General features: G+C 35.2%; 1 protein-coding gene across 1 annotated transcript in view; it reads right to left on the bottom strand.

Moving 5' to 3' along the window:
- The window catches only part of LOC113102059 (potassium voltage-gated channel subfamily KQT member 2-like), a 33,387-nt gene extending 18,763 nt beyond the window's left edge, over positions 1-14,624 (bottom strand). Inside the window, exons 1-4 of the mRNA XM_026265726.1 lie at positions 14,190-14,624; positions 1,708-1,798; positions 1,502-1,628; positions 640-815 (exon numbers count right to left, since the gene is read on the bottom strand). Coding sequence (XP_026121511.1) covers positions 640-815; positions 1,502-1,628; positions 1,708-1,798; positions 14,190-14,482 — 687 coding nt within the window. The 5' untranslated portion in view covers positions 14,483-14,624. The remainder of the gene's footprint in view (positions 1-639; positions 816-1,501; positions 1,629-1,707; positions 1,799-14,189) is intronic.

Raw genomic sequence — 14,624 nt, 5'->3', positions numbered from 1 at the left:
CCTCTCAAACCTCTCATATTTGGTATTTGGTCAATATTTCTTAAGAGCAACTGAACTAGTACTTTGCGGTTTGGAAACTGAGCTTGTATATTGTTGATTCATGCTTCAGACGCACTGTTTGAGGGCATCAAAAGACTTCAAAACATGTTTTAAAATAACATGAAATTACATTCGCAACTGAAAAAAGTCCATCATCTGAGATATTTTTGCATGAGAAAGGATACTGAAGCTGAAAAAGGGAATCTTTGCTACATTTTGAATTTAGATCAATTTGGAACAACATTGCATTGATAAATCACCCACAATAAGATTTTCATTACATTCGAAGGTAACAAACCCATTCAAAAGTAACACTCCATTGGAACAACATGCATTGATTAATCATTCACAATAAGACTAGGAACATGACTTAAGAAAGTTAACACTGATTTCATGCTGACTTTAAAACTTTTGCATGGATATTACCATGAATTGCATTTATTTCTAATGATATGTGCTAAATAAGACCAGATGCATCTCCAATTAAAGTCCTACAGTGAATATTGGGAATGCCAGAATGCGGGATGAGATTTACATGAGCCGACTGGAAGTTTTACTGGTACCTGAACCATTTCAGGAGAGTTTATCATCTTCGGTTACCTTGCTGTGAGCGTAGACCACTGATCCCAAGAGCTTCCAGGTTCCCCCGCGCCGATCCATGCGGATCATCCGGAGAATCTGGAGGAATCGGAGACTCCTGATGGCCGAGGTGGCGAACACATTCCCCTGCGTTCCAGCGGCCAAAACTGAGATCGAGGCGATCAGCACCATGATGTCTGAAAAATACAACAGCAACTGATCAAGCTATATATATGTGATAGGAAATATGCAAATTTGCATGAATTTGACAAGTGACTTCAAGCATACAGGCATGTGGTAAAATAAAATAGCTACCTTAAAAATTGTGAAATATTTTTACAATTTAAAACAACTGTTTTCTATGTAAATATCTGTTTAAATGTAATTTATTCCTGTGATCAATCTGTATTTTCAGCATCATTCCTTCAGTCTTCAGTGTCACATGATCTTCAGAAATCATGAAAATATTCAGATTTTCTGCTCCAGAAATATTTCTGGTTATTTTTAATGCTGAAAAAAGTTGAATTTTTGTGGAAACTGTGATGCATTTTATTTTTTGAGGGGGATTCTTTAATGAATAGAAAGTTCAAACGAACAGCATTTAGTTGAAATAGAAATCTTTTGTAAAATCGCACATCTTAACTCTCACTTTTTTTAGTCACAGTAAATGCATCCTTGATGAAAAAATTACTTTGGATTACTTTGACTATTTTCACTCAGAAATTTATATTCAATTTCACAAAATATTAAAAGCATCAAAACAGCAAGTATATTACATTTTGAAGCAGAAATACTAAAATAGTATTTTTCTGTAAAATCAGCATTTATAGCTTTAAAATTAAAAGTTTCCCGTGTAGCTTTGCAGGCTTTTAGAAATCCTCACCGATAACACAAAAAGGTTTCCGGGCGAATTTTAACCTTCCCCTCCATCCTCTGTATCGACAGCAACATCCTGCAGACCAGATCCTTACGATGTATTCCACTCCGAAAACCACAATGGTTACAATTTCCTAAACACACAGACAGACGACATGTTAGCATGAGATCAATGCACACGTGTTAAATCAATACCCCTGTGATAATACATACCAGGATGTAGAGGGCGTCTTCTGAGCTCTTCTCATATTCTTTGATGGTGGAGAACACAGACAGAACCAGACAGGAGAAAACCAGCAGAAAACTGAAAGGACAAGAAAAAAAAACCTGTTTAAATGATGTGCATTGAATTTGCATGTGATTAGTGCAAAATAAAACCAAATGCATGTATTAAACCAGCAGAAAACTGAAATGACTAGAAAAAAATAAAATAAAAACATTTTAAATGATGTGAATTGAATTTGCATGTAATTTGTGCAAAATAAAACCAAATGCATGTATTAATACAGTAAACAGATCTGATTTGATTGGCATAATGAATTGCCAGCAAACAGAGACAAAAATCAAGTGTATATGTGTTATCTCTCCTTCAAATGCCACAGTAAAGTGGGTAAATGCATTGCTGACACTGTTTTTCTCATCATCTCTCTGTCAGCATGAGCTCTGCTGCGGTTTCTCGACAAACTCTAAGAATCCTGCAGGAAGTGCTGAGCTGGCTGCTGATGTGAGGAACAGCGGGATATCAGGCTTGAGCTAGCACACGCTAGCCCTCCGCATGACCACATTACACAAACTATTTACTGACACAAACATTATAAGTCTCACCAACCCAGGCAGTAAATTCTACAGGGAGATGTGTTTTTGTATTATTACCTAATGCAGTGTCAAAAAAATGCAGATATCAACTACTAGAGAAAAATAACAGCTAATCTAAACTGACAACTCACCTTTAGAGAAAGCAGTTACATCACAAGCTACATGACAAAATTAGACTGTATAATTACATAATAACATATTAAAAACTATTAGAGCTAATGCATTTTCATTAGAAAACAAAAAAACATTTCATACTACAAAATAAAAATGATAGTGCTGTATGCAAATGTGAATAAGGATAAATAAAAAATAAAAAAATACTAAATTTACAATAATAACATGATTTAAATTTATTAAATATATTATAACATATATATTACATATAAATAAATTCTGTCTATAATTCAAACTTAATTCATATATATATATATATATATATATATATATATATATATATATATATATATATATATATATATATATGTGTGTGTTCATACACTGTAATATAATAAAATATTATAATATAATGATCATACACACATGCACTTATACATAAAACAATAATACATCAAATAATGTGTATATATGTATAATTTCATGTTCCACAGTATGTATTCTTAGAATATAAAAAAATGTAATAAATAAATATACACATACATGTAATATATATATATATATATATATATATATATATATATATATATATATATATATATATATATATATATATATTACATATAATAAAAAAGGAATAAAGAAATATTGTATCAAAACGATTAATTTGACATCCATGTATTATTTTCATTCATTTTGAAAAATAATTCTCTAGTGCAGGCTCACTTTTTCTTCACTTTAATTTAACATCATGATCATAGAGGAATTTACTTCATTTATTATTATTATTTTTATTTTTAAGGCACTATATAAAATAAAGTGTGTTATTATTATTATTATTATATTATTATTTCTCTGCGAGGTCGTGTTAGAGGTTCATGGAAAGGTAAAAAGTAATATTCGAACAGGTTTAGTGACAGTGATTGATAGTGATGACACTGTACTGATAGATGACACTCTTGTGTCTTGATTTCTCTGTTTTCACAGCAACATCATTTCAGTTATTAGAGAGCAGGAGAAAGAGTGTGTCGACGGCCATGGTGCACTAATACTTCCCAGCGGGCATGTAAAGTGTAATTGGATTTAATATGCAATATGGATGCAATATGACTCTCTGCTGGCCACGTGTGCAAAGATACAGCAGTTTTCTGCCTTTTTAGCTCTATCTTCACACTCACAAACATCTATGTCAGCACTTTCTCCTAAAGAATATCAAGAGGAACATGTGCTTGGACTGTCCTGTGTTTAACGAGGATTAATTAGCTGGTGATTAGATGAAAAGAACCACGAAAAGCATGCACTAACTAACAAATGCAGATAGAGAGGAACACGATAGAGAGAAAGACGAGAGACAGGGTTTTGGGATTTTCAATGCAACAGCCAATCAGAGTGTTTGTGTAGGAATTAAATATTATTTAATAAATATTTATTTAATATTAAATAAATAAAAATTCTTTGTTGCCAGGCAAACTTTTCAGTGTAGGGAATATGACAAAAGTGTTTGTCCAAGACGACTACTGTATGTGTGTTAACTAAATAATTTAATTTGATTTTGTATCAGGGTTATCGTTAATGAAAACAGAAACTAAAACCATGAACACTAAATGAAATAAAATAATCTGAATATATATAAAATATATATATATAAATATAAATAATATATATATATATTTTTTTTTTTATTTCAGCCATTGAAATTTCTTTAGTTTAATCTGAAAAAAAAACCCTGACATTTGCCTGAAAGATTGAATATCTTTACTTGGGCTCATTTTTTCAGAAGTCTCTATTTGCTCAATAATCTTCTAAAAGAAACAATCGATCTGGTTTGACATTTTTGGTAACACTTTGCAAGGCCTCTTTTGTTCACATTAATGCATTAGTTAATATAATCTAACAATGTTTGTAAACAAAAATGCAATAGTTCTTTGTTAATTCAAAGTGCATTAACTAACATCAACAGACACAATCTTGATTTCCAAAAAATGCATTAATACATTTTGAAATTAACTAACAATGAATTCACTTGAACTGACTTGGTGTTGCATGATTTTTCTGTCAAATGCATGATCATAAGATCATATTGTCACCAGTTTACCACATTTCAGTGATGTATTTAAGACCTACCCCTTCCACTTTAAGAGAAGTCTGGTGATATATGAAGGAATTTTGTGTGTTGAGTTTTCTTTGAATTTTGCATTGCATTTTGTTGTTTTTACAGTTAACGAAACATATCTAAAATATTTTTCTTCCAGGATATTATTTGTTTTTCTATCCAGTTTTTTTTCTTACTGTTGATTAAATGCACAGTTAGTGATTAAAAACAAGAAAACTCTTGATTTCAAAGCAGGACTGTTGTCGTTCGGCTCGTGTAACTGTGTCCAGTGGATTAGATGACAAGACTACAGCTCTAATTATAGATTATTGATCCCGAACAAAACACCCACATCGATACGGAGGAGAGCCGTCTGTCCTCCTGCAGAGAACACCTGGGACGGGAAGCAGTTTTCCAGTGGGAAATTCAGTGAGTTTAATGTGTGCATCACCACAAAACTTAGATTTCCATCACATGTGTGGTTTATGCTGCATACAGCCGTCTAACTTGTGAATTGCATGAGATTTGGTCAACGTGATATTTCTGATTTATCTGGTTAAGACAGTAAAGACTAGTATGTCATCATCCACAACACAACAACACGATGTGACAACAATACTGTACTTTTGAAAAACAAACTATGAGTTTTATTAGCATAATTTATTTAGTCAAGGTTTATCACACGCACTGCACAAAAATAAAAAATAAATATTTTAATCTATTTTATTGCAAATATAAGTAAGCCTGTATTTTGTCTCACTGCACTGGCAGATTTTTTACACTTGTTTATACTTAAAACTAGTGAAATAGTGTAGTTAACAAAAACAACAACAACAACAACAAAAGCATTTTTGTCACTTTAAACAAAATAAACATTAACTTAAAGCACAAAAAAAAAAAAACAACCATTAAAAACTGGTTCAAACTATGAATTAAAATAGAAAAAAAAATTACAAGCAAAACATACATATTAGAGATGCATCTTCTGAAAAGGCTCAATATCTCATGGATTGTAGCTTCTCAAGTACATTTACTGAATATTTATTGAAATGTAGATGTTTTAACTGGACAAGAAGGCATTAAAGACTTTCAGTCCAGTATTAGACACACCACAGATTCTGTATAGTGTCTGAGACCCAAGTATAATAACCGTAGATGAGATGTTCCTGTCATTGATTAGTCATTGATGACCAGTATGACACACACACACACACACACACACACACACACACACAATCTCAAGTGTGATTTTCTTTCCTAATAGCCTCAGGGCGTCCCATGATGGTTTCCTTGAGATAATCGAACTTTCTCCTCTGTATATCCGATCGTTCACACTAATGGATGCACACACATGCGTTTCCTCATCTACGGCTCTCATACTGACTGATTTGGCTCCTTCATCCGTAGATCTCTGATTCACAATAAATCATCCAGACAGGAAGGAGAAATCAGGAGAGAGAAACTACATTTCCTGATCCAGCAGTTAGTGATTACAGGGAGCCAAAACACACACACACACACACACACACGTTTGTTTTTGTGAAAATAGGTGTAATGGTTTTTATTCTGTACAAACTGTATATTCTATGTCCCTACACCAACCCTACACCTAACCCTAACCCTCACAGGAAACTTTCTGCATTTTTACTTTCTCAAAAAAACTCATTCTGTATGATTTATAAGCATTTTGAAAAATGGGGACATGGGTTATGTGCTCATAAGTCACCCTCTCCTTGTAATACCTGTGTCATACCCATGTCATTATACAGAGTTGTGTCCTGATATGATACACACACACACACACACACACACACACACACACACACACACAAGCACGCATACTATAACACACTCACACACGCATACACACACACACACACACACACACACACACACACACAGAAATGCATGACTACTCAACGCATCATGCAAATGTGCAAATGTAACGGGAGATTTTTGAACTTAAGTCTTAATAATCTTTAATAATTTCCCCCAAAAATTTAGTTTAATTTCATACCAGTCCCTGAATTTGAACTGATGTAACAAACAGGATGCACAATTTAAATCTGAATACAAGGACATTTACAAAGCTTTAATGTTTATGAGGCACATGCAATGAGAGAATGATGGATGGATGGATGGATTCATGAGAATGAAACAATGAAATCAGTAAGAGGAAGACATTACAGTCATTACAAAGCTTCACGGACATTATTCTAATCCACTTAAGAAACCACACACATACACACATGTAGCTACATCATTAGCGTGCTCATTAAACCTCCTGCGTTAATGCTTCTGTTCTAATGAACTGTTTTCTTCTGGAGTCGCCGGAGCTTCTGCTCACCTGATTACAGTAATTACAGACGCTCATAACGAGGCGCTGCCGCTCCCCACAACCCTCTGAAGACCTGCGAATATAATCAAATCCTCAAACATGAACCGCAGAGGACTGCTGAAGAAGAGTTGAGCAGATCCATCGTTAAAACGTAAAAACTTGTAAAATGCAATAGATGAGGAGCTTTCAGAACGGAAAAAAACCCCGAAAACAAGTTATTGATGGCAAGCATTTATGAATGATCCACAAATTTACAACAGCATCACTTTTGGGTTTATAATCTGGAACAATACAGTCACATTGGTCAAATTGGGAAAAGTACACTGATGGTCAAACGTTTTTGTTCACTGAGACTGCATTTCTTTGATCAAAAATACAGCATAAAAAGAAAAAAAAAGTGAAATATTATTACATTTTAAAAAGCTGTTTTCTGTGTGAATCTGTGTTAAAGTGTAATTTATTTCTGTGATGCACAGCTGAATTTTTAGCATCATTCCTCCAGTCTTCAGTGTCACACAAAATCCTGAAAATATGATGATTTACTGCTCCAGAAACATTATTATTATTATTATTAATGTTGAAAACAGTTGCGCTGCACAATATTTTTGTGGATACTGTGATGCATTTTATTTTTCAGGATTCACAGATTCATAGAAAGTTCAAAAGAACAGCGTTTGAAATATGAATTGTTTGATAAATTTTACAATTCTTAAATGTACTGTAACTTTTGATCAATTTAATGTATCTTTGATGAATAAAATATTAATTTCCTTTTTTAAATCTTTTGAATGGTAGCGTATCCCAGTGTCCATAACGATATGAATCAGATATTTTCAATGTATAATAAAAGAAGATGGAAAAATAGACCAACGTTATCATGTTTCCAGCTCACAATGTTAAAAGATCGATCATTTCAGTCTGATCTGAACAGAGAGAGGATGCAAAACTGGTATAAGACTAAATGGATGACTATTTTACATTGTAAGTAAAATGCTAAAAATAAACTGAAATGCTAAAAATGATGATCTGACCTCTTCTGCTTTACCTGCTCAATAAATAGACATCATTATAGATCTAAAGGCTTTTAACAAGAACACAAGCACTATGAGCAATCGATGACATCACAGGTGCACTTCCACCTACTCGCTCGTGACCCTCACACACACACACACACACACACACACACACACACACACACACACACACACACACACACACACACACACACACTCTAATAGCACATGACAGCACTCATTACAACAGATCTTTCTGAAGTGTGAAGGAGGTTACAGAAGCATGTGACGTTCTCGTCTTAAAGTGACAGTACACCTACAAACCATCATTAGCACATAAGGATCAGTTTTGAAGAACGAATGCATTTTTGCATACAAGCCTGATTTGATATTAATAAGTCATATGGACTACTTTTAAGATATTGTGTAATATTTATGGCCATGCTTTTTACCACGCTTTTTAATTGCATGAATATCCTGCTACACTTCTGTGCTCCACTGAAGATGGACTACACATCCACTGGACATGAGAGTGAGTTTTTCTTTTTTAGTGATCTCTTTCTTACACACACTCATCTGATGGTGTGTGTGTGTGTGTGTGTGTGTGTGTGTGAGAGAGAGAGAGAGAGAGAGAGAGAGATCAGTAAGTCTATAAACTGAATCTGGAAGCTGAAGGTCCTAAAGGTTTCTCAGTTGACCGATCTGTCAGAACTCTTTCTTTCACTCGGTTGGTCGCTCGATTGGTCGAGAAAGAGAGAGAGAGAGAGAGAGAGAGAGAGAGAACCTCTGTTGAAGTCCATAATTCTACAGTAATGCTCACCTTAAGATAAACTACAGACACATCAGCCAATGAGAGAATGATACAGAAACCACAATCTGTGTTTCACTGCATTAGAGATGTGCTGCTAAATATCATAAATACATAATATCATTAAAAAACAAAACAAAACAGGAACTCCCTAAAACACAGTGAAAAACAGAAAGTGCAGAAGAAGAAAATGTCTGAAAGTAAACCCTCAGTGGGACACTGGATGTTTGTGATCTTCACACAGGTCAGGATGCTGATGTGTGTGTGTGTGTGTGTGTGTGTGTGTGCTTTATGAGGATGTTAGGACAGTGTGCTTGACTGATGCTTTTATTAGGGCTGTAATACACATGCTGCAATAAATACAGTTAATAAACCACTAAACCGACTCTGATGAGCTTCTAATGGGTCATGAAAGCTGTATACAGAGTTATAAAGACAGTTGCACATGTTTGGTTCAATTAAATTAAATATATATAGTGAAAAGCATGTAAATGTATGGAAATGAAATGCTGTCAAAGGCATTCATCAGTAATAAACACATGCACACATATGAACACTCACATATGATTTATTTTTCACAGTTTGGAGGTTTGTAACTTCATTTCAGTCATTAAACTTCCTGCTGGTTGCAGATGCTTTGGTCATTTAAGCCAAATACCAGAACAGACGGCTAAATGCCAACACACACACACACACACACACACATGATGAAATGCATTGCTTACAGCTTGTCAAACACCTCAAACCTTCAAAACAAAACCGAAGATGAGTGTTTTGCTCAAGAACAATCAAGATCTGACTCATTCTGACAGTCCAATCAGTTCCTGATGGATAAAATACACTTTCATCTCAGTGAATGTCCAGCTTCCCTCAACAATATATAATTTTAGAAGGTGAAAATGGGTCGCAAAATGTAAACTTCCTTTCATGATGGCTTCATCTCAGGCTGTTGTGATTGAAATAGTAGCTTTCAGATGGTGCAATTCAACCCACAAAACAGAAAAAGCAGCATTTTACTCAGCGGATAATGAAAGTTAGGTGATGTTTTTCCCTCTTTTCTTCCCTTACTGACAGACGGAGTGACACTGAGCTCTGCAGGAAGACACCGTCCTCTAAATCACTTTAAATGTCCCACAACCACACCAAGTCTGCATTTATTTGATCAAAATACATCATAAATTCTGAAATATTATTAAAGTTTAAAATAGCTGTATTCTGTATGAATATGTGTTAAAATATAATTTATTCCTGTGATCAAAGCTGTATTTTCAGCATCATTTCTCCAGTCACACATGATCTTCAGAGATCATAATAATATGATGATTTACTCAAGAAACATTTCTGATTATTATCAGTGTTGACAAATACAAATATGGGGTTTGGAGATTTTTGTTTTATTTATCAAGGATGCATTAAATCGCTCAAAAGTAAAGACATTGATAATGTTACAAAAGATTTCTATTTAAATTAAAATGCTGTTCTTTTGAACTTTCTATTCATCTGTGAGTCCTGAAAAATAAAATGCATCACAGTTTCCACAAAAATATTGTGCAGCACGACAGTTTTCAACAGTGATAATAATCAGAAATGTTTCTTGAGCAGTAAATCATCATATTATTCTGATTTCTGAAGATCATGTGACACTGAAGACTGGAGGAATGATGCTGAAAATACAGCGGAGCATCACAGAAATACATTACACTTTAACACAGATTCACACAGAAAGCAGTTCCTTAAAATTGCAATAATATTTCTAAATTGCTACTGTTTTTTTTATTTATATAAATGCACCTTTGGTGAGTAGAATAGATTTCATTAAAAAACATTTTCAAAATCTTAACTATTTCAAATTATTTCGGCCAAGCTTTTATACAAATGAAGGAAGGTCAGGACACCTAATCTTGAAAAAAATAAAAATGCAAAGAAAATGGAAAAAGTGGAACAAAAAAAGCTCATAGTTGACCATCAACAAACAATGATTATATTTGAGTCTATTCATTACACAAATCTTTTTATATAACATCAGAAGACCTGGACTGACCATCACATCAAGACTAAAAGCTTGAACTGATTCTCTGGTTGCTATAAACCAATGCTTCAGCTGATCAGAAAGTGCATATTTATGAGGTGCGTCTCCTTCGTCAGTGTAATGGTGTGGCACAATAACAGCTCCATATAAACCGACCGAAGTGCCTCATGAATCAGACTGTGTTCATCCGGTGCAGGGCCGAATGCCCGGACGCGTCTCTGTCGGCCTGAAACCATGCTGCTTCTTTCACAGCAAACTTAAATGATGGTGACTGATTCACACCTGAGCTGAGAGCTCACACACACACACAAACACACACACACACACACACACACACACACAGTACACATGACTCTGTAATGATGGGTATTACTGATGCTGGTCACAGATAAAAGCAGCGACCAAAAGGCCACATAAGACGTGTTTTATAACACAATGTCATCACATGAGAGACGTGTGTATCTCCTTTTGGTGAGTAAATAAAGACATAATATTGCATCTTTTTCACAAATAAATAAAGACTAAAACTTTAAAAACGGGAAAACTACACTGCATATAATTACATAAAATATTATAAAACACTGCAGTAAAAACCTAATAAGTGGTTAATGGTAAGTTTCTATACAATGAAATCTGTAACAAATCTAATGGGAATTTGACAATAAAATATTGACGTTGGAAGTTAAAAAAGAACGAGTTTCTTCTTATTTTTATCTCGTCAGTTATGTACATTAGGTTTGATGTTACATTTTATGTTATTAATTTAATGTCTAATGCATTATTTTATGGTGTTTTGCATGCATCTATATTAGTGTTTAATTCGGCATTTGGGAAAGCTACTTGTAATGAACTTTAAATCATCAAGTGGTTTTCTCTTTATCATCTGTTTTAAGGTAGCAGTATATTATAAAAGGTACAAAGCACATTTTAATCATGTAGTGTATTAACTATTTCAGTTAATGAAATATACCTTTTTTACTGTAAATGTATGTTAAACCTGTCATATCTATCATATTTTTCTGAATAGATCTGAGTGAGACTAAGAGGACTTTGCCATGGAAAGAAATCTTTGGAGGACCATTTAGAAACTAATCCTGTATCTACACCCACACAACTGCTAATTTGACCAGATACTGTATAATCCAGATGCTAGGGATTCATGATAACAACGACTAACGAGTCTGTTGATTAATTAAATATAATTATGATAAAAGTAAACCAGATAAAGAGAAACAAGTACATCAGATAAGAAGGAAATAAATGGAGAAATGGGGAAAATATGATTCATTTGCAGTTGTGAAGAAGAAAAAAAAGATGATAAAACAATATGACGTCTGGTAAATAAAGACTGTGATTATACGGTATTACAGTCCTGAATAAGATAAAATATGCACTATTAATTTCTTTGTTATTTCACCTTTAATTAAGACAATTAAGAGAGTAAATAGTGCTGTTTTGGGCTGGTTGAGGTTGAGATGTTTTAACATTTAACCAAACAGATGAGTACTGTTATAAACACTGATGATCAACACATCAGCTTTTATGTGAAAAGGCATTATTTGTGTATAATTTCAGGAAATAAATACTCAAAAACTGAGGTGTGTACCATCAATCAGCTCCAAACCAGAATAAAAAACATGTGCAACATTAAAGAAACCTAGTTGGTAAAAAGATTGAATCCAAGTTTACGGAAATAATACTCAAAATGACCGTAACATAACAATAATGATGTTTGTGCATCATTCTTTAACTATAAATGACCTTTCTTTCCATTCTTTATGGTGTAGTTTTATATGTGAACTGAGTGTAAATGCAGTTCCTGTTCATGCATCTGTGTCTCAGGATGCTGTGAGAGTCACAGGAGCTGTCCACGAGCCGTGGTGCTGAAACCAGCTCCTCACATTGCCTTCAATGAGCCGCTGACTCACGCTTAATTGAGTGAGATTAGACGCGGTCGGAGGGTAACGCTTCAAAACAGGGTCGCTGGTGAACACATCTACACCTGCAGCTGATATCACCAAACATGCTGTCAATACATCATTCAACTTTGATACAATGGTATGGATAATCACCCAGTAATGCCACAGTATGTGATTGTTGTGGTATTTTGATGCACGGAAACTGACCACATGCAGTATTTTCTGAATCACTTCAGTGTTTCTGCAGCATGTTTCTGTGATTGCAGACATTTGTTTGTTTGTCATTCTGCCTTCTGTGTTTCGCTCTGATCGTGCCCAGATGTTGATCACGGGTTAATAATACAGTGGGAGTTACAAAAAAAAAAAAAAAAAGTGGAGAGAATGAGAAACAACGACAAGCGAAAACAAGGGAATGTGGAACTAAATCTCTCACAAGCTCGAAATGCGCATCTCAATGGCATTCGATTGGATTTCTTCAGCTTGAAACGAGAACCTTCAATCCCAACACATTGTGAGCATGAAATCTGAGCACGAAAAGGTAAATAATAACTAGCAATATCACAAGACAAGCTTTCGGAGTGATATAATGAACCACCAAAAATGCACACAGAATCATATTCTGCCTTTAAAACGATCTGCCATTAAACATCCATAACTGTATTAGATGCAAAACAGAAGCACGGGAGAAGACAGCTTCACTTTGGTGATAATCAATCCAGCTGTGATGTTTATTTCACCTAAACACTAAACTAAAATATAAATACCATTAAAAGTTTAAGGCATCTTCTCAGATAGACATAATGACCCACCAGAAGAAAAATGTGCCATCTTCTATTGCTAAAAATGCATGAAATGCACAACAAGTGTTCATCCTAAACGTCACATCATCTTCTATTAATCAATCCTGCAACTCTATAAAGATGACAAACATGTAAACGCTTTTCTACAAGGAACAGAAGCTAAAAGAACATTACGACTCAACACAATGATCGTGAAAGGGTTCTCTAGGCAGATCTGGCTCCAAACTGAAATATTAATACCATTAAAAAAGCTTTAATCTTCTTAGAATGATAAGCAAGCGGAAGGAACAACATCACCTTCTTTTATGACAACTTCTGTAAAAAGCATGACATGCACTATAGAGATACAGCAGGTAACAGTTCACCTTTCATTTTACAACCCTTTACTATGAAGAACAGGAGCCTGAAGTCACAAACAGAACGATTCACCGCAGTCTGTGAAAAATTCTTTGGGCAGATATGCATTTAAACAAAGCATTTTAAGAGTAATAGAGAATAAACTGAGGAAACGTCACAATCATGTTCTATGATTAGAACAATCCTGCCACGCTGTAAACGTGAAGTGCTTTTCTACAAAGAAGCACAAGATGATGTCAATGAAAGGTCTGGCTCTAATCCGAACTATTCATATTAAAGAAACACCAAGGATCGCTTTGTTCGATTGCAACATTTGCGAAACAGAAAGCAGCCCTTCTTCTGTTCTAAACATCTCATCAAGTGCGCGAACAAAAGCGCTCCAGAAGCTCTTTGTTGTGATGGTACTCACACGTAAGCGTGGTAGATGAACGCCCATCCGCGAGGTCTCTCCAGAACATTGTAGAGGAAATTCTGCAGGCGTCGGTAGAACGCGTTGCGCTTCGGCGGCCTCTTCCCGGAGATGCTGGAGCGCTGTTTGCTCAAGATGCTGCCGCGCTTCGTCGCCTCCGCGCCCGCGATCAGCAGCGCGCCGTCTCGGCTCGACTCCGTGGCTCCCGTCTCCAGCCCCACGAAACCCACCTTCAGCTTCTTCTCGGCCTGCGGGGCGGGATACACGCCGCCGTTGCGGGATTTCTGCACCATGCTGGAGATGCTGCTGTCGTCATGGAGATCCGCTGGTGCTGATGCTGCGGTTCTTCCGCCCTTCGCCAGGTGCGAGCATCACTGCGCGGCGCCGAGGGACGAGAAGCCAATAGCGACGCGAAGACGATCTGCAGCCTCTCTC

Source organism: Carassius auratus, chromosome 6 (genome assembly GCF_003368295.1).
Source record: "Carassius auratus strain Wakin chromosome 6, ASM336829v1, whole genome shotgun sequence".
Classification (NCBI taxonomy): Eukaryota; Metazoa; Chordata; class Actinopteri; order Cypriniformes; family Cyprinidae; genus Carassius; species Carassius auratus.
This window is presented reverse-complemented; position numbering and strand designations above follow the sequence as displayed.